Genomic DNA, 21,444 nt, shown 5'->3' with positions numbered 1-21,444 from the left:
GCTCGCGCCAGGCCTAATTCGCTTCATGAATTAAGAAATCCCTCGATTCGCATGGGAAGCAGCCGCCAGGGCCTCAACAAGAGGCTACCACTGCCGTTGGAAAAGCGGCACCTATATAGTTTCAGTCTGCTTCGCAGGCGAGACAAAAATTGAAATGTTTCAGAAGTGGTAGAGCATGCGTTTTACCCTCACTGGAACAGGTACGATCTAAACAGCCCTCGCATGTGTACCTCTTATTTTGATAAGGAATTTCATGCCGTGTTCGTTCCAGACGAAAGTCCAGTACAAATACTAGAGAGATTGGAGTATGAGTTCCATGTTTCATGAACTATATCAGTATATCCATATAAATATACTTACAATGTTATGGCTTTTCAAAAGCTTTAACTTGGTTTAGATTAGCGCTTCTCAACCTTTTTTACTCGAGGACCACTTTGAACTCTCAGATTTTTTTCGAGGCCCACCTACCAAAATTTTAAGAAAGCGATATGACTACTTATCTCGACTCAAAGATAGACAATGATTACAATGATTACATATAAGTGGGTATGAATTTCAGTAGCCTGGCCTTTGGGCCCCTCCTCTAAACATATACAACCAGAATACAACATAAAAACTATAACAAGAATGCTGAATACCTTCAACATTCGACACACATTGCTTAAATATGACTTTGCATCACTGCCAGGCATGATGAATCCAAATTTCAAGTATTCAGGGTCATATTTTCTTACATTCAGAGAATTTTCAATTTGTTTCCTCCCTTGCAATTTTTAAATCGTTTTAAAAAGGTCCATTTTGATGAAAATATGTTTTCGTGAATTTTGAGCACAAAGCCCTGAAGCACGTTCGAAACGAACAGTTCAAGAACTGCATTCGCAAAGGTCTGGTAAATGGGCAACAATTAACTAAATTCTACACAATATGCATACATGATGAGGTTCACATCAAAGTTAGATCGAAACCAACGTAATATTTATGCATATTGCAACATGCATAAAGCATAATTTAGCTTTGTTTCACCATGTCCACACTCACAGTCCACATTACGTAGACCGATCAAACAACATATTCGGTCTGTCGGACAGGTCCAGGTCTGTGAAACATACTATAGATTTCCCCCGCTTTTTTTCTTCCTCTGGAGCTTCTCACGGCCCACCTGGGAGAGCTTCGCGGCCTACCATTTGAGAAGCACTGGTTTAGATTGTGATCCCACTAACATGGTATAGTACATTGACCCACCCTAAATGACCTTTGACCTTGATCAAACTCAGGCAGGATATTCAATGATACTTGATTTCTCGTAGGTCCTAGTTTCATGAACTAGATCAATATACTTTCAAAGTTATGATGACATTTCCAAAACTTAACCTTGGTTAAGATTTTGAAATATTCATTCCCCCACCATGGTATAAGGCCATTGACTTAGAGCTTGGTTATGTAACTTAAAACTCAGGAAGGATTTTCAGGAACTAGATCCATATACTTTCAAAGTTACAATGCCATTTCAAAAACTTAGATAAACTCATTCTGCTATGCAGGCGAGACAGAAAATTGTTTGTGAACCTACAACACAGGCTAGTATAATTTTTTTATAAAACTGTATACATGTAAAAAAGTATGACAAGATTGATCCCACCTACATGTAACTTCATACAAAGAGAATAAATTCATGTACATGTATGCAAACTCTTTTGATTGCAAACATCATTGTATCTTGCATATTAATGATATTATAGACTAGAGGAACGCCAAGTTGCATCCATACCATGCACATATTCATTTTTGTTTATTGTAGGAAATTATCAAGTTGGCTCTCAGGAGGAAATTCTACCAAGCTAATGAGAGAGAGAGAGATTATTTCAGTTTCAGTTCAGTATCATTTATTTCACATACCGGTAGATCTCTTATACACAAAAATATGAAAATAAAATGTTAACAACAGAACAGATTACATGAATTGACAAATACAGAAGAAAGACAGAAAGTCTTTGGCCTATTGAGGTCTATCCCTCCCAATTACTGTACCACATCTAAAGATGAAGTTACAAACAAAAACAAACACAAAGCAAAAAAAAAACTTGTTTGTTCTGTTTTTATAGTTTTTCCTATCGTAAAAGCCAAAATTTGAAAACAGAAGTTGGAATTTAATATAATCCATACAATTACAAAAAAAAGACATTTATTATGGACATGCAAAAAACAGAAGAGGAGGAAATAATCATAATTCAACTTACCAAAGCACTCTTGCCCACACCTCCAGAGCCTAAAACCACAAGCTTGTATTCCCTCATTGTGCGAATATTAGATTATATAGAGAAATCTACTCCCTTAATGTATACCTGAAAAGACAATCCACAAAATGATTACTTTCACTATTATAGGGTAGCAGGTATGTATGTGAAAATAATGTTAATAGTATTATCAAATACAACTTGTGTATTTCTTATGTCTAATCATATCTAGAGCTACATGTAGGGATATCATTCTTTGAGTGTGATACAGTTATGACAGGGACTAAAACCTGGGTCCTGCCCGGAGGCCTCGGGTACCCGGGTACAAAAATCAATACCAGATACCCGAAAATTGCTTACCAGTATAATGTATATGATTTGCATTGCGTAGTGTAAGACATGATTGTATCTAATCACAAAAAGTACAAAAGTCTCATTTTGAATCTCACCAATTACCCTTGAAATATCCATAAATATGAAGTTAATAAATAAAAAGTTTTTCAAGAGATGAAGTGATGACAATTGCAGCTTGAGCATACAAAGCTTCAGTCTCTGTATTTTGGTTGTTCCGCTGAACTGCGTTGGCTCACTCACCAATACATAGACTGAAGAGCTTGGAGGCCCGTACGTACAGACAATGTATTTCAGCAGTACCGTTAGATCTAACAGCGGAAATCCGATTATCCGATTGGTTTTTTTTTACATAAAATGTCATCTTATGAAAAAGAAATCACATCCATATTTACGAAAAAAATGTTTAAAATTAAAAAATATCGTACCTTAGACCGCAGTTACCGGTAATTCCTTTCAAATGATGATCGAAACATCGTCATCTTCGATCCTTTCGTTTGTCAATGTAAGTTGCCATCTTGGATGACGTCATCATCCTTACAGACGTATTTACCAGTCGCTATATAACGCGATTTGTGCCGCAGCTGCTTTGCGCTTGTAGATGTGCGTGCGTTCGGAATTTGTTGCTATCGAAAATTTAATCCGAAAACCTTGATAAAAGTACAACTCGTTGAGTCGTTGATGGCTGCCATATTTTCCTCTCCGGCAGAAAAAAAGTAAGGAATAACCTGGGGAATAACTGATCGGTAACGTATATTTTAGATATTTTATAGATTTTACATAGAATAGAAAGATTAGAGTCTAACGAAAATAATGTCATTTAGAATCTAAAAGAAATAAAAATCTGGACAAAACCCGCCCTCCAAATTGTCAACCCAAATTACACATGCAGGCTCACACTAACACACTACCGTCGGTGAATGGGGATTACAGTAAAATGTCAGATATTGTTGAATAAATCCCCAGAAGCAACGGTTATTCCTGTCTAAGGACTTACAAACACTCAATCTGGGGAGTTGCGTTTGATCGCAAGTTTCTTGCAATAAGCCTATTCATCGATCAAAGTGGAATAATAACTTGTTACAAATTTAGTTATGAACAAAATTAGGATTACCGGTAGTACCGGTACCTAGCAAGGAGGCTTCTAGAGAGTAAAAATCATTTACTAACGTAAGGTTACTCTCATACGAAGCCAGGTCTTGTATTCTATACATGTGTGTGTACCACCAAAAAACCTGAAACTTTCGCCCCCGAGATTTCTACTTTCTAAAAGATCTAGATACGAACGCTTGCGTCACGTAACGTGGGTGAAGAACAATAGAAAACAAGATGGCGGCGTAAACGTATGATCGGGCAAGTCTCTTCCTTCTTTTCATGATATTTTTCTCATTTTTTTAATGAATTCTTGTCTAAAAACAAAATCCATAGCGTAGAAATGTCGGAAATGAAGTTGTATCCCATGTACATGATTTAGGGCTAGATCTTTTAGAGAGAAAGTAGAAATCTCGGGGGCGAAAGTTTCAGGTTTTTTGGTGGTAGATCTGTACACACATCACATGTATGGTAGTGGATCGTATTACCGAACACTTTTCATGAATTTGATCATATCAAACACATTATTCCAATAAAATTCACCAAAATTTCACCATAAATACACAAATACCTACAAAATATAAATATGCTGAAATTTTGCCGAAATTGTTTTTCATTTTTACGACATCAGCTTCCAATCGGACCCCTCTTCGCAAGTGAAATATTTTGGTCACTTGAAAAGGTATCGCATTACCGAACGTGTGTTTTCTATGGGAAAAGTTGGGAAAACAACAAAGTCACTGATGAGCTATTTTGACCATATTTTATTGTTTTGAGGATATAAAGACTTCGAAATTGTGTTTTTGATAATTTTTCATCATTTTTCTATTTAAGTTCCCTTTGGAAGGAAGTTGCAAAGGTTTGAGCGTATTTGATTATTTTCTGACGCATATGATGCGCGCGTTCGGTAATACAAGGCCGGTCGGTAATACAACCACTCACTATACATGTATAGTGAGTACTGTTACCGGTACCGTACTTTAATTTTTTGCAATATTTTTTTTTTTTTTACCAAAATTGACTGACATAGACATAGTGATACAACGGTTCAGATGAGCTCCTCTGACGATATGCCTACCCGAGGCCGAGCACCGGCATGCGGAAGGGGCGAGAGTACCGACTACGGCACTGCACCGTAGGCTGTAATCTGAAACTGTCGCTAGAGCTTCGGCCAAAATGTGTCGCGTACTACCGTACTGCAGGACTTGGGAGAGCATTTCGTTGCAGCGCGTTGTCGTTAGCAAGACAAAACTTGTGTCGATAAAAATAACAATTATTCATGCCATGAAAACGTATTCTATAAATATTATGTGAAGAATCTATTCAAAATATGACAGTATACGTAAGTACTCACAACTATTTGGATTAAACAGGCAAGATCTGTGAAGAATGTGTGTTTTTCAACAGTCACTTCGACAGCACAGACCGGTTTTGGTAGTAGGGCGAGGTCGTAATTTTCGATCGAGATGACGTCACATATGACCGTAACTCGGCGCTCGTGCAAAAAGACCACCCCCAATATTGGCCGGGGGTCCTTGCCGCATTTCACAAAAAGTTTTTTTTACACCAGATCACATCAGTCCATGCCCAAGGGCAATCGACAGACTTGTGAGTTAACTATTCTGGCAGTCGCCCCCCCCCCTCCACACACACACACACACAGCGGCGGGTCCAGAATCGAGAGGGAAACGTATAGCCAAAATAGGGGGAGGGTCCACTTGTTCTTCCAACATTTATGAAATCTAGAATATATTTTTGAAAATCTACTAAGCAAGAAAAAAAAAAGCTTTTGAACAAACATGCGAAAACCCCGGGGGCCAGTCAAATATATTGCTGTACACACGCATGACCAAGGAATTCATTTCCACACACCCCCTAAAGGGCGATTCCACACTAGAACTTCAAAAATATCACAAATTTCAACATGCTTTCAATAAGGCATAAGTAGTGCAATATTTTGCTATGATAACTAAATTTTATGAAAATTAACCAAAAGTGAAGTAAGATATAGTTTTTTTCGTGGGGGGAGGAACAATGGAATTTTTAATTTTCAATAATTTTGCTGATTAAATAGGCAAGTACAAACACTGCCTGAAACCTTTATGGCAAAGCACGAGAATATTGAAAATATTGCAGGTCAATGAATGATGTATCATTAATGGTTCCAAATAATAGGCCTTTTCTACAACATTTCTCATGATCCATAATAAGGGCAGCCCTGATTTTTCCGAACCTATTTTTGGCAATGTCCCGTACTCGCATTAGATGACTATGGTGAGATCTATGCATACTCTTAATGGATTCCTAAAATATTTTCCTTAAAATCTCGCTGTTTGGGGTCAAAATAAACGAAAATTTAATCTCGCACTTCGCGCTCGCATTGATTAGCAAGACAGGTACCTATCATGATTACACAAATTTGATTATAATGTCCCTTTATAGGTGTGAATATAAAAAAAAATTCAGCTCGCGCTTCACGCTCGCATTATTTGATCAGTGAGATACATAATAGGTCAGTATAACTGGCAACTGAGCGCGGTACGCCACTGTGGACATATCAATGACAATTCCTTGCATAATCTAAAAACACGATTGCAAAAAAAAGCCAAAATATTTCAGTCATCCCCCCACCCATCAACAAGGATTTACGCCAGTGCTTCATGATCACTATGTTTTTTTATAAACAGTAGTGAAACTCCTTACTTTTTTTTCAAGTTGTAAAAAAAGAACAATCTGGAAAATAAGACAAACCATGTTGTTACAAAAGAAAAAATCTGGAAAATAAGACAAACCATATGGCCCCTGATTAAAAGCTGTGCTTCTTTGGGGTCCCAAACCTGTCATTTTCATCAGTTCTTTATAATGTAACCATTTATTTTGTTTGTACTTTTGTACTTTCTTGTACTTTGTACTTTTTTGACTGGTTTGAATAAATTCAATTCAATTCAATTCATCGATCATTTTGGACAAATCTCATGTCACGTGATCAAGGTCATACGTCATTTAAGGTCGATGAGCTTGTTATTATTATTACATGAATGGCGCTTTTGTGAATAATGATTATAGCTTCAGTTGTTTCCGATGTTCTGCTGCTATGATTATTATGTGAAAGTATGAATAATAAATGTTATTTGGTCTTTTGCATTGGTTTCATGAAATGCAGAAAAGTTTGAAAAAGTAGATTCGCATTTCTTTAAAAAAATATATTTTGTGGAATTACAAATGACAGTTGTGACATTTATCATGTAGGCCTATATATACATTTTATATAATAATCGTAAAATTTTTGTCCCATATTTAATACAAACACAGTTTCAATTCATTCAATCTCCATAGCTAATTTCCACCTCGAGGCCGATCGAGAACAGGGGTCAATAATTTATAAGCCCGACCCCCCCCCAAAAAAAAATGATAATAAATGATAATCAAAACAGGGGGACACATGATAAGGACATTTCATTGGCGGCGGACGCATAACAATTTAGGGTGGAACAGAAAAAAATATTTTCACCCGAATTTTCCGGGTCGGCTGCTGAAAGCCATTGTTTGTATGTTTGTTAACGTGGTAGTCTACACTAAAATCTGTAGTTTTAAGTACCCGGTACTTAAAACTACAGATTTTATACATATAGTTTTTCTTACAAACATGAGATAACAAGGCAGCTTGGCGCACAGGAAATTTGCACCCCGTGGGCCCTACCTGATATTCGTGCCACTACATTTCGAAATGGTGCATGCCCCCATGAACAAGAATGATGAACATGATATTGTATCTAAATAAAGCTTTCATGAGAGCGCGAAGCGCGAGCTGAAAATTTCTTTATAACCTGACCTAAAATTTCAAGCACTGCAGGATGGGTATCTTTTATAAACGATTGATGTGAACATTTTTGATAACATTCTCAGCACTTAGTTGATAATCATGAACAGAATAAACCATGGGTAGAATCTAAACTAAACATTTCATGCGAGTTGAAAATTTTGGTAAATAGATCTGGCCATAAATTTGATATTCTAAAGCAATTTTTGTTACCATGAACGGTATAGATATTTGTGGAAATTTTCAAATCATCACTTAAAACTCACCTTTTCTCGGGTGGTCCAGTGGTTAGAGCATTGGACTCATAATCGCAAGGTTGTGAGTCCGAATCCTAACTCTTCCATTGTCTCCACTTTGATAAAAAGGCCCGAGAGTAATATCTGTCGTCTATAACGTCAGCCACTATGACTGATTAACCTCGACGTAAAATAACTTGTTTTCTTTTTCCTTTTTAATGGATTGACTGTATATCTGCCAACCTGTGCGCTGTGAAACACCAGTATAAAGCGCCCTACAAATGTTCTTATTATTGCTTATCTAAACAATTAACATGATGCAAGTGCGAAGCCCGAGCCCAAAAAATATTGATTTTCAGACCAATATTTACTTTTGGTCATCATGAGTTTGATATGCTAGCTCGTAGCGCGAGCTCAAAATTTTTGTTATTCCGACCCAAAACTGGACATGATTCTAAGCACTTTTGTGACCATAAACGGGATGGGCGTCTATCTCAACAAATTATTGATGCGAGTGCGAAGCGCGAGATGAAAATGACCATAAAAAATGACCATGATTGTGATTTCTTGCATGGCCAGCCCCCCGGGCCATCCCACTTTGAAAACCGTTCCGCTTCTATCATCTTTAATTTATTTCCCTGTCTTATCATGCTAACGAATTTAGGGGAAGAATTATTCTTTCTCACAACGTTTTTTCATGCCGTCTCCCGCGTTTTCCTTCCTCTTTTCTTTCTTTCTTTCTTTATTTCCTTCCTTCCTTCTTCCTTCCTTTCTTTCTTTCTGTCTTTCTTTCTTTCTTTCTTTCTTTCTTTCTTTCTAGGAAACTCCTTTCTTTCCTTTATCTTTTTGTAGTCTCCATGTTTGCGTTAATTTTCCTTTCATTTTTTTCTCTCTCATCTTTGTTTTTTTTTGTTTCAGTTTCCTTTTTTTCTCTTCCTTCACTTTTTACATTTTTATACCTTTTTTGTTCTTTCTAACTTTCTTTCTTTCATTCTTTCTTTCTTTCTTTGGGTGATGCAATCATCAGTAACGTCCGTACAATATGCGTGGAACGAAATACAGCACAGCTAGCACCAACGAACGTAGAGGGCAGCAACACACAAGCGTGTTGCTCTAAGGAAGGTCAACTCGATACGCGCATGCAACTGAGCTGCGCGCATATTTTATTGTTCATGACAACGAAATCAAATGCCGATCAAATACAACAACAAATTAGTAGTGATCAAGAAACGAATATGAAAGAATATGACTACAACGATATCAAAGATAACATTAAAAAATATGTTGAAGGATATACATAAATATGAAAACATACTTTGATATTTAAAACTTTACAAATGCAAGTTTCAGGAAACTAAAATCATTACCAAATCGGTGATTGTTGTTATCAGCGATTTCACCAGACGGCTGAATTAGGTGATTTGCGCCGAGACGATTTTGTGACCACTCGCAAAGCATTTCGGGATTGAATATGTCCCCCTTATTTTCTCTGGGCTCTTCGCTGAACCCATCATCATTCTATGCTTAAGCTACATTATGCTCCGTCGTCTGCTTAGATTTCAACCCCCTAGTCTAGCACTGGTACTTGTTCTGCTAGGCGTCGATCAGCATTTATCTGCAGTCCATATAGGCCGTGACTCATTTATTTATTTATTTATTTATTAGAGCAGGCAGCAATGCCAATGGGTATTAAAAAAATAATTCACGTATCTATCAGTAGTATGTTATCATTTCTTTTTACCATTTTCCCCAAAACTTATAAATTTAGAAATACATTCCAATCAGTAATAAGTGAAGTCTACATCTAACCTAGATCTTGATCATGTTGATCGATAGACCAAAAGCTTCAGTCTCTGTATTTTGGTTGCTCTGCTGAACTGCGCTGGCTCACTCACCGATGGAGATTATAGTAAAATGTCAGAATTGTTGAATAAATCCCCAGAAACGACGGTTATTCCTGTCTAGTTGATCGATAGACCCAAGTCTAAAGATCTAACTTTATTTGTCTAACTAGACAAATGCTCTGACCAGTCTCGATCTGTTTGTTGAAGATGTTGTTCCACACTGGATATCTAAGTAGATCTAGCACGACTTGTTGGTATGAGATAGTCTATGCAACAATAAAAAATACTAAAATAATAATAAACTCAAAACAGATGAATTCCACATTGTCTTTATAGTATAGGACGCCTAAATCTAGACCATTTGATGTTGGTCCATGCAAGCTAAGTTTGGTTCAATTAAGGCCAGCCTGCATGGGCTAGCCGCTAGTTATGATTTTTTTTAGTCCGTTAAATGCAGGGTAAAGTCTAGATCTAGAACTAGAAGATTTAACGGTTGACAAGTTACCGTTAGGCCTTACCGTTAGGCATGAAATCTTTAAAATTCAGTTACAAAATGCATAAAAAATAAAATCACGACGAACTCAGTCACTTTGCTCTTTCACTTTCGAAATTTCTCCAAAAAAAATACGCGTTCTGCCAGCCAAGCCCAGGCAATGCAGGCCCAGGAAAATTTACCAATTCTTGCAATATGGCAAACAAATTATGTAAAAGTCTTTGATTGCACAGAATCAATGGTCAAATTAAGATATGGATGCTGTCTATCAAATCTACTTTCTGCCCAAAATCATAAATTAAGATGGTGTAAAATCTATCTAGCACCCATTTCTTCTAGTCTAGGCCTAGATCTAAGTATAACTAAGGTTAAGTCTAACGCAAAACGATGATGGCACTCTGCAAACGATGTAACAATCAATTTCCCAGAATTGGCTGATTTTTCTTAGAAATTATTGAAGAAAACCAGGGAAAATGTGAATAGGTGGCCGTTTATTCAAGCTTTAATTTGGCTTTGGAAGTTTGGTTGCTCAATGATTATCGACCTTCGACGCGACGCAGCGCCTGGCTGTGCAGCTCAGCTGCAGCGCAGCGCGCAGCCAATGCAATGCATCCGATGCATGGGGTTTTTTTCGCCGTCCATAGTCTCGGACTCGAAGTTGAAATTTAGACCCGGATTTCGGGGATTCGGCGACTTGATTTAAGATTTATAGACTTAAAAGTCAAATGCAATTTAAAATTTGAAATCTGACCTTGAACAATCATCGTTGATAAACATCAGCCCTGAAGCAATTGCACTTCAAATCAGACCAGGCAAATTAGACGTCATTGTGTATGTTGCTAGAAGATCTATGACGAGTCGACTGAAGCCCCAGCGCATCATCAACGTTACTAGTAGCTACGCGACCGGCCCAGACTCGGCGCACCCAGGCCAGAAAAATGACCTCGACTATTACGGTGGTTGTCTAAGAATTGATTAGTGGTGCAGCGAAATTCAGCAGAGGAAAATAAGAGATAAGTGGTATCCTCGTCATAGACTTAATATTCCAAAATGAGAAAAAATGTCAAAATCATGATTATTTAAGCTAAATAATTTCTTTAAAAATAAAATTAATATTTTTAATATTTCTACCTAGAATAAGCGACCTAATAATTGTTCATTAAAAATATTTGAAATTAACAAATGAAAAAAAATCAACTCGACAAATTTCCGAAAGTCCCCCTTATTTTTAGAGTGGTCACAAAATTCGAGCGGAGTTGACCTTCCTTAGAGCAACACGCTTGTGTGTTGCTGCCCTCTACGTTCGTTGGCTAGCACTAGGTATACCGATACCGGTACCGGTACTCATATTTTTTTGTCCCCTCATTCAGGATGGCTGATGCGCTGATAAATCTCTTCGTTGCTGCTGGCTTAAGTGCTCAAAAGGCAAAGGAAACAGCTAAAAATGAAATTTTGTCAAAAGAGTTCAAGAACAACATTGAAAAGGTAAGATCTGCAGCAGGCAAAAAAAAAACAACAAAAAAACCGACCCTGGCCTGACTTGAGAAATAGATCTAGACTAGACCGCATTCGGTTGAGAGTGGCGTATAATTCAAAATGTGTACGAATTTAATTTGGTCGGTGCACAGCACTCATCCAATGATGGGAGGACCCAGTGTCAGACTCGTCTCAGACTGCACTGTTCAACATTACATCTAACGTGTATTAATAGACCTAGGCCCTACATGTTACAATTAAATATCTGTGCATTTCTCATAGGGTCTAGATTCACAGCCAGGCAGGATGGTAATGAACCAGGCCAGGGTGACCAGATTTTACAAAATTAATTACGGAACAATCGATAAAGCACGCTGCACCGTGCACGAGTTGATCAACCGAGCCAGGTTATAAAAGAAAATACAGTGTTAAACTTGCAAAAAAAATACAAAGAAAAGGAAGGGAGGGTGAATGAAAGAATGAAGGAGAGAAAGAAAAGAGATTAATTGAGAGGAAAGAAAGAAAAATTGGAGAATGAAGTAAAGAAAATTGAGGAAACAAGAAAAAAATAAAAGAAAGAAAGAATAAGAGAAGGATGAAAGAATAAAAAAGGTTTCTGCATTCTTTGAAATGAATAAAGAAAGAAAAGAAAAGAAGGAAGGGAATTAATGTGTGAAAAAAATAAAGGACAAAGGAAAAATGAAAGTAAAAAAAAGGAGGAAGAAAGAATTAGTTTAGTTTACTCCAACGATGTAGGACTAAGCCTGTTCATCGATCAAAGTAGAAATGTCTATTGCTGCTCTCCTTCAGACAAAATTAGATGCGCTACTTATGTTGGCATGGAGGGGTGGCAGGGGTATCGTAGACAGTGTAAAATTCCATAGAAACACACAAGAGACGAAAATTATTCAGTCATAGGCAATCTTCTCCCATTGCTTATCCAGTCTATTCTTAAAAGCAATCACTGAACAAGCAGTAACTACATCTTCTGGAAGACTGTTCCACACATCTATCACTCGGTTAGCAAAGAAAAACTTACGCACATCAAGACGCGAATATCTTTTCTCTAGCTTTAAGGAATGACCACATGTTTTACAGCATTTTATTTACTGCATGATGTAACATCTATGTGTATCAATTATGATGATTCTCTTAGATCCATGTTGGATGAATTAGCTCCTAGAAAATCTAAAATTGTAATAGTTAAACCTCGGTCTCCGTGGATGACAGACGATATCCGTGAAGCTAAATCCTTACGACGCAGACTAGAAAGACGTTGGAGATCCACCAAAGCTGAATCCGATCGTCTACTTTTCGTCAAACAGAGACAGGTTGTATCTCGGCTCATTGACCAGGCGCAAAAGCAGTAGTACTCTTCAGCAGTAGAAAATTGTTCTAGTGACCAGAAGAAGTTGTTTGGACTCATTAACAAGCTCTTGAATAAGAAACAAGAAAGAAATCTCCCAAGTACGGTGTCAAATCAGGACTTAGCAGATCGTTTTTCTGACTTCTTTATTAATAAGGTAAAAAACCTTCGTCTGAGTCTCGATATCAATGACATCACCGATGATCGTTGACCAGAGATGTCTTCTCCGGTCATGTCTTCTTTTATGCCAGCCACTCCAGGAGAAGTACGAAAAGTTGTGATGAATTCTCCACCTTCCACCTGTGAACTCGATCCCATCCCAACTCGTTTGATTAAGGAACACGATGATTTTACCCCATATCTTACTGATATCATAAATTTGTCTCTTAGTTCTGGTATTTTTCCAGACAAGCTACAACATGCTCTAATAAAACCACTGTTAAAGAAACCGAGCCTTGATAAACAGGAGCTTAAAGGACAAGTCCACCCCAACAAAATCTTGATTTGAATAAAAAGAGAAAAATTCAACAAGCATAACACTGAAAATTTCATCAAAATCGGATGTAAAATAAGAAAGTTATGGCATTTCAAAATTTCGCTTCTTTTCAACAAAATAGTTATATGAACGAGCCAGTTACATCCAAATGAGAGAGTTGATGACATCACTCACTATTTCTTTTGTATTTTATTATATGAAATATGAAATATTTTCATTTTCTCATCATTGTCATGTAAAATGAAGTTTCATTCCTCCCTGAACACGTGGAATTCCATTATTTTAACATTTTGTGCTTCAGGCAAGGAGGTCCTAATTGTCAAATTCGTAAAAATTGAAATATTGTATAATTCAAACAATAAAAAACAAAAGAAATAGTGAGTGAGTGACATCACCGACTCTCTCATTTAGATGTAACTGGCTCGTTCATATAACTATTTTGTTGAAAATAAGCGAAACTTTGAAATGTCATAACTTTCGTATTTTACATCCGTTTTTGATGAAATTCTCAGCATTGTGCTTGTCTGATTTTTCTCTATTGATTCAAATCAACCTTTTTCTGAGGTGGACTTGACCTTTAAGAATTATCGCCCAGTAGCTAATTTAAAGTTTCTAGGCCAGTTAATCGAAAGAATAGTAGCCTCCCGTCTTCAATCTTTCTTAAGTGTCCATGATTTTATGATACCCTATCAATCTGCCTACAAGGAAAAACATAGTGTAGAAACTGCTCTTTTGAAAGTTCAGAATGATATTTTGGTAGAAATGGATAAAGGTAAACTTACTGGACTAGATCTTAGTTGTGCCTTTGATACCGTTGACCAAGAAATCTTGGTGTTATTTTTAATTCTACCATGACTCTTGATATTCATATCTCTAATATTGTTAAGTCTGCTAATTATAATCTCCGGAACATCCGTGCAATAAGAAATTATCTAACCCCCAAAACGACTGAACAGTTGGTACATGCTTTTGTAACCTCTTTTCTTGATAATTGTAACTCCCTCCTTTTTGGCCTTCCGAAGTATCAAATTCGCAGATTACAGAAAATTCAAAACATGGCTGCCCGACTCGTCACAAAATCTGAACGTTCAACCCCCACTACCACTACCAAACTACTTAAAAACCTTCACTGGCTTCCCATCGAACAATGCATTAAATATAAGATATTGCTTTTAACCTACCGTTCACTTCACAACCTTGCCCCTTCATATATTTCCTCTCTCATTCATTCCTCTTCTACTACTCATACTGGTCTTCGCTCATTTAATTCCATCAAACTAAAAGAACCCAGAACAAAGAGGACATGAGGTGACAGAGCATTCTTTGCTGCTGCACCCCGTCTCTGGAACTCACTTCCCCACACTGTTCAAATCTCATCCTCTCTTCATTCATTCCAAACAAACTTGAAAACCTATCTTATGTCTCATAACATCCAATAATATGTGTACCCTAATAACTCACCCCCCCCCCCTCTCCTTATGAATTTGAGCGTATTTTTTGTTAATATACGATTTTATATTTTTCCAATTTACTGTTTATATTTGAATTTATGATGAATTGTCAGGCGCCTTGAGCATTCTTCGGAGTGGATATGTGCGCATTGGAAATATGGTTATTATTATTACCACCATGTCTCGGATAGAAAAGCTCAGAACTTGAATCATAGTAACCATGCAGATATTTGTACAGGTCAATCATGTCACCTCTTTTACGTCTGTGACTGAGTGATGGCAATTTCAGGAGGCGAAGACGTTCAGAGTATGATAGGTGCTTAATACCTGGGATCAATTTAGTAACTACTTGAAAAAAAGAAAGAGTAAGAGAAAGAAGGAAAGTTAAATGAACAGAGAGAGAGAAAGGATCAGAAAAGGAAAGATAGGACAGATTGGAAATAAAGAGATAGATTGGAAAAAAAAAGCAGGCAGGAAGGATAGAAGGATGAAGAAAGGAGGATAGAAAAGAAAGAAAAATGAAAAAAGAAAGAAGAAAAAGTTCAAACTGTAAGCAAACAAAAAAATCCAATCATTTTAACAAAAATCTATGATGATATTTTGTGTTGACAGCATCACACACAGGCATCTCTCATCCCATTACAAGTTTGCACCGATCACAACAAGACTCCAAACGATTGATGTTATTATTTTGGTGGAAAAACTGTTAATCATGTGAGATTTTTTGCACCATTGAGAATCTGCTCCAAACCAACATGCCGAGCTGTAGTAGCCTGCCACACACAGGCAGGGCTGCAGGAGACAAGTTTGTTTGCAATTTATTGGGTAGCAAGAAGATCACTGTAGAACTTGGAAAATTAACAGTTATTGATTTTATTGTTATCTCTGCTTCGTCATCTGTTGGTTATTTGATGAATATTCTTCACTTTTCTATGTATACTTTGTCGGGACAAATAGGAATCCCGGGAAGGGTTTGTAGGGACAGAGGAGGAAAATATGGGACGATCCTGGGAAATACAGGACATCTGGTCACCCTGTAATGAACCCTTGAGTGGGTAAGACTATGCCTGGTATGCCAATGCTTTTCACAGCACGCAATTAAAAAAAATTATTAAAATATCACTTTTTGACCAAAAAACTTTTCCATACAGTTGCAATTTATTTTTCTGAATTCTGGGCATATTTTTGTGTACGCCCTCTATTGGTGGAAAGCAATGGCAAGTCAATTGTCATTTTTCAATCTCTATTTTTAATTAAGAAAATATGATTTAAAGAATCAAATTTACTTAAAAGCCAAGTTATATGATGAATAGCTGTAATGGAAACTGACAGTGACAAAAAAAATCAAGCATATGTCCCAAAGAAAAAGAGAAAATAAGCCAAACATTGCCAACCTTATTTCACCACATAGGGACAGAGAACAAGGTTTTATCATAACCTCGTTCATAGAATGAGTGCACTTACCCGAACATCATGGTCTCAAACTCGCTCTCATACTCCGAAAGGCAAAGGTGGGAAAAATGCATATTTATTGTAAAGATCCTACATCGAAACTAGCATTAAAAGAATAAGAAGCTTGATTCTTACTTTTTATCCTAATTTCACTCCATATTCATCCTCCAGTTAGCCTCGAAATTGGTGATGTAATAGAGCCAACATCGAGTTCCTCACACGAGCATGCGATGTACATGTTTTGAAATCAGCAGCGAATTTTTTATACATGTGCATACCTGCCAACATTTGAAAATTTGAAATAGGAACACCCTTGGACGGGGGTCCGGGGGCAGCGTCTCTGACAGGGTTTTCAAGGGCGGATCGAAAGGAAAATGGCATTCTGGAGGACATTGGAGGCTTTAAATGTAGGGACAGTGGTTTTATAAGGGTATTTGTGCAGCATGTATGTAGAAGAAGAAATGGTCTTTGGTCTTTTTACTAGCAATGTTGTAAATTTCTATCCGTTTTTTTAATTTCTTTTATAAATACATGTTTCAAAACAAAACTTCTTTTTTTAATTCCTGATTTGTTCCTCTCCAAAATAACTTTATATATTGACCAAAATGCAATAGTTACAAAGATATTTGTTTTACTATCACTTTCAACTTTAAGTAATTGTTTGATATTTACTTCCACTTCCACATTTTAAACTTCTCGCAAAATAATTTTGATGTAATTAAAAAAAGAATTTTACTTCACAGTCAATAAAAGCATGTATATTTTTTGTACATATTTTGACATAATACTTATTCATCACAAAGCCTTGAAACCCTTGCGGATCGAAAGGAAAATGGCATTCTGGAGGACATTGGAGGCTTTAAATGTAGGGACAGTGTTTTTCCACGATCGCGGAAAACGGACGGAATTCACGGAAAAGGCCTTTTGAAACGGAAAGTGGCATTTCAAACGGAAAATCACGGAAAACGTATTTTCCCTCAAAATACACAGAATAGCAACAGAAATTACTTCAAAATAACAACAAAATGAGAATATTAATTGGCCACAAAACCTTAGAAAACACGATCTCACTTCGCTACAAATCATGACAATTCACACATCGTGACTGCTCTCGACATCAGCACACTCGATAGTACACCGGGCCCGTACCCGGCTGGCCGGGTTGAGCTTCACATCGCTTCATATCACTCAACTGCGCGGTCGTGTGTTGCTGCCCTCTACGTTTGATTGAAGATGTAACAGCACGATATCGGGTTCTTAAAATCCAAGATAGCGGATTGGCGAAAGTCGTTGACTGATTTGATAACGCCGTCCAAAAAACCCCAAAATTATCGATGAATGATTTGATTTCACCGTAAAATAATGCTAATAATGTGAAAGGTGAGGATGTATGCATGCTAAATGCCTTTGAAAAATTATTAAATGCACCCGCATAGATCCGATTAGAACGGATTCTATTGTGTTGTTGGTACAGAAGCAGATACAAATTTTGGCCAGTGCGAGTGTACGCGCTGTGATTTTGCTATTTAATGTGTAAACGGAATTGTCACTTGTCCGTGTGTACAAAGTCTATGGGGAAACGGAATTTCCGTTTTCTGACATGCTGAAACGGAATTTGAGATTTTCTGAAACGGAAAAGGCCATTTTTTGAAACGGAAAATCACTGTCCCTATAAATGATACCATAATTACCTTTCTGATCTTTCAGTTGGCTAATTTTATGCCACTTCACATCCATGCTCTAAAAATTTCTTCACTGAAAGCAGAAACTTTCTCATCAATTTGGTAGAGGTTAAACTCTGTCTGCACTCTATCCATCTTTTCAGGAAGTACAAGGTGGAATCTGTCAATGAAGTATTCTACAGACTTAAACTTTCTGTCAGCCCTTTTGGAAATATCCAGTATTTCTTCATTAACAAGCACATCATCATTATAAGGGTATTTGTGCAGCATGTATGTAGAAGAAGAAATGGTCTTTGGTCTTTTTACTAGCAATGTTGTACATTTCTATACGTTTTTTTAATTTCTTTTATAAATACATGTTTCAAAACAAAACTTCTTTTTTTAATTCCTGATTTGTTCCTATCCAAAATAACTTTATTTATATTTACCAAAATGCAATAGTTACAAAGATATTTGTTTTACTATCACTTTCAACTTTAAGTAATTGTTTGATATTTACTTCCACTTCCACATTTTAAACTTCTCGCAAAATAATTTTGATGTAATTAAAAAAAGAATTTTACTTCACAGTCAATAAAAGTATGTATATTTTTTGTATATATTTTGACATAATACTTATTCATCACAAAGCCTTGAAACCCTTGCCTTAGGCTTATAAGCTAGACTTGTCAACAAAGATGGATTTCCCTAGGAAATCCATCTTTGAAGATAGAAATCATGTAAACTTGTTTGATTTTTTTATCTATATACCTTCATATGCCTAATGCATATGAAGGTGCAAAAAATAGTTCTATGTGAAAAAATGAGAGGTTTCTTACGAGACCTATCTTGTTTAGATCCCTCAATCCATTCCATAAACATCGCACATACAATAGGTTTGACCCTTGAACCGCTTCGTTATGACATAGCTTCGATAAGCAATGTTACTAAATGGCGTTTTGAAGAACAATTAATAGATAAAAATTATTATTTAACAAAAAATGAAATTTAAATCTTGATTATGAATAATTACTATTGTACGGAAATAAAATAATTATAATATTTATTTTATTAATTGTTGAATAATAATTTTTATCTATGAATTGTTCTTCAAAACGGCATTTTGTTACATTGCTTATCGAAGCTACATCATAACGAAGCGGTTCAAAGGTCGAGCCTATTGTATGTGCGGTGTTTACGGAATGGATCGAGGGATCTACACAAGATCGGTCTGGTAAGAAACCTCTCATATTTCACATTATACTATTTGTTTGCACCTTCATAGAAAAGTTATGTTTTCTTAATTATGTTATGTTTAATGTTTTCATGTTTTCTTCATCATTCTCAGGCAAAGCAAGCCAATGGTGAAGGAGAGATCGACAAGTCTGTTGGTAATCTACTTTACCATGTCAGCACCAGACTAAAGGATAAGAAGAGGACAGATTTTATGATCCGCTACATTGCAGCTAAGAAGATAAACTCTGAAGTACAGCTGACTGGTTAGTTTAAAAAGAATATTCATTACTTTGAAATTGTGTTTTTACTTGCAGTCTTCATGTAGGGATATATCCAATTTTTCTACAGGCAGTTGGTCTGCTTCTTAGATTATCTTTTGTGAAAAGTAGTTCGTTGTTTGAAAGCAAATTGGACGCTGAACACATACTTTTTTTGTATTGTACATATTCCATCCAAAATGTACCTTTGCATGTAATGTCACAATAAGATTCAAATAATTGTACCAGCGAAAGGGTCAGGGATAGAAGCAATAAATCATTTACATTCCTAATTTTGTAAATAAACTATTTAATCTCATTATTTTAGTTCTTATTTATTTCAAATCAAAGATTTTATTCACATTTGCTCCATGAGCAATCATGAAAAAAAGACACAATCGTCAAGGTAATATAACATGCCCAAGCATACATGTCTAAGCAGTCATTTCTAACACTGCTCTGTATCTGTGATCATAATGTAGATGCTTCACCTCTGTACACATCTTATATAGTGATGCCAGTCTTCAGGCTTTTGCCTGATTTCAGGCTCTGTCAACTTATCATTTTAGTCTTTTTCAAGGCTCTATATTGTACAGTACACAGGGGCTTTTAACATGTTCTGGCTTCTTTTCAGGCCCAGTGAGTAAAACTGACTGGCATCCTTGCTTATAATGTTGTTTCCTTTCAATACAGCTGCTCTGGAATATCTGAAATGTAATCCGGTGGATCCTATCAATATAGGAGACTTTGAGAAAGCTTGTGGAGTAGGAGTAGTCGTTGAACCTGAGGATATTGAGGATGAGGTGAATAGTTCAGTTATGCCTCATGTATTCTTGTCATCTGTGTGTTAATTCTGTTCTCATTCTCTGTAAAACACAGTGGATCAACTTAAAAATTGTTGGGTAACAACAAATGATCTGAATAGTTTTTTTGAAAATACTTTTGAGAACAAAGGTCACAAACATCTTTTCATATCTGAAATCATTGTCATTCCTTTGGTCTGAAGAACCGTGTAATAAGAGGCCAAGTTCTATCTTGTCTTCTGTGTCCTTACCGGGTTGACGATGATCTGGTTAGATATATACATAAAGACATCTTTTTCTTGCACTAACCGTATAATCTTTTAATGGATCAACTTCATACTTGGCTAATGCAGGATTGACAATGATTTCAAGGGATTTTGAGTGTACAAGGTCATAGGTCTATACATACATTGAAATATCTTGTTGTTCTTATGAAAACCAATTATCCACCTGACGGACCAACTTCAAATCTTAACTCATGTATGTGATGATCTGAGATTTTTGGTCACAAGGACAAAGTTCAAAGGTTACTCATGCCAAAAAAAGTTAGGTACATATTTCTGATCTGGCAATGGCAGAAGTATAAATTTCAGTCAAGAATCCATTTAATTTTATAATTTTTTTTCATAGAAAAACTTTTTATGGTAGATCAAATTTGTTGTAATATACCATATGCTATCTTGATGGAAAATAAAATGAGATTTTGATATTTTAGAAGATGACCTTTCAATTCTGTTATTGTCTCACCTGCATAGCAGAGTGAGACTATAGGCGCCGCTTTTCCGACGGCGGCGGCGTCAACATCAAATCTTAACCTGAGGTTAAGTTTTTAAAATGACATCATAACTTAGAAAGTATATGGACCTCGTTCATGAAACTTTGCTATAAGATTAATCAAGTATTACTGAACATCTTATTAGAGTTTCATGTCACATGACCAAGGTCAAAGGTCATTTAGGGTCAATGAACTTAGACCATGTTAGAGGAATCAACATCGAAATCTTAACCTGAGGTTAAGTTTTTGAAATGTCATCATAACTTAGAAAATATATGGACCTAGTTCATGAAACTTGGACATAAGGTTAATCAATTATCACTGAACATCCTGCGTGAGTTTTACGTCACATGACCAAGGTAAAAGGTCATTTAGGGTCAATGAACTTTGGCCGAATTGGG

General features: G+C 36.4%; 2 protein-coding genes across 3 annotated transcripts in view; one reads left to right on the top strand and one right to left on the bottom strand.

The window, feature by feature from the left end:
- Window positions 1-5,157, bottom strand: part of LOC121410004 (ras-related protein Rap-1b-like) — a 37,740-nt gene extending 32,583 nt beyond the window's left edge. The window contains exons 1-2 of the mRNA XM_041601812.1: window positions 5,032-5,157; window positions 2,238-2,342 (exon numbers count right to left, since the gene is read on the bottom strand). Of these exons, the coding sequence (XP_041457746.1) occupies window positions 2,238-2,294 (57 nt within the window). The 5' untranslated portion in view covers window positions 2,295-2,342; window positions 5,032-5,157. The remainder of the gene's footprint in view (window positions 1-2,237; window positions 2,343-5,031) is intronic.
- Window positions 5,158-11,385: 6,228 nt separating this feature from the next.
- LOC121410003 (glutamine--tRNA ligase-like) overlaps window positions 11,386-21,444 on the top strand; it is a 34,006-nt gene continuing 23,947 nt past the window's right edge. The window contains exons 1-4 of one of the 2 annotated variants that reach the window (XM_041601809.1): window positions 11,421-11,555; window positions 18,137-18,263; window positions 19,321-19,471; window positions 20,159-20,268. In XM_041601809.1, coding sequence (XP_041457743.1) covers window positions 11,515-11,555; window positions 18,137-18,263; window positions 19,321-19,471; window positions 20,159-20,268 — 429 coding nt within the window. In that variant the 5' untranslated portion in view covers window positions 11,421-11,514. Of the gene's footprint in view, window positions 11,556-18,136; window positions 18,264-19,320; window positions 19,472-20,158; window positions 20,269-21,444 lie in introns of both variants that reach the window. The other variant, XM_041601810.1, reaches the window with a different exon arrangement.

The sequence above is a fragment of the Lytechinus variegatus genome, chromosome 3 (genome assembly GCF_018143015.1).
Source record: "Lytechinus variegatus isolate NC3 chromosome 3, Lvar_3.0, whole genome shotgun sequence".
Taxonomy (NCBI): Eukaryota; Metazoa; Echinodermata; class Echinoidea; order Temnopleuroida; family Toxopneustidae; genus Lytechinus; species Lytechinus variegatus.
This window is presented reverse-complemented; position numbering and strand designations above follow the sequence as displayed.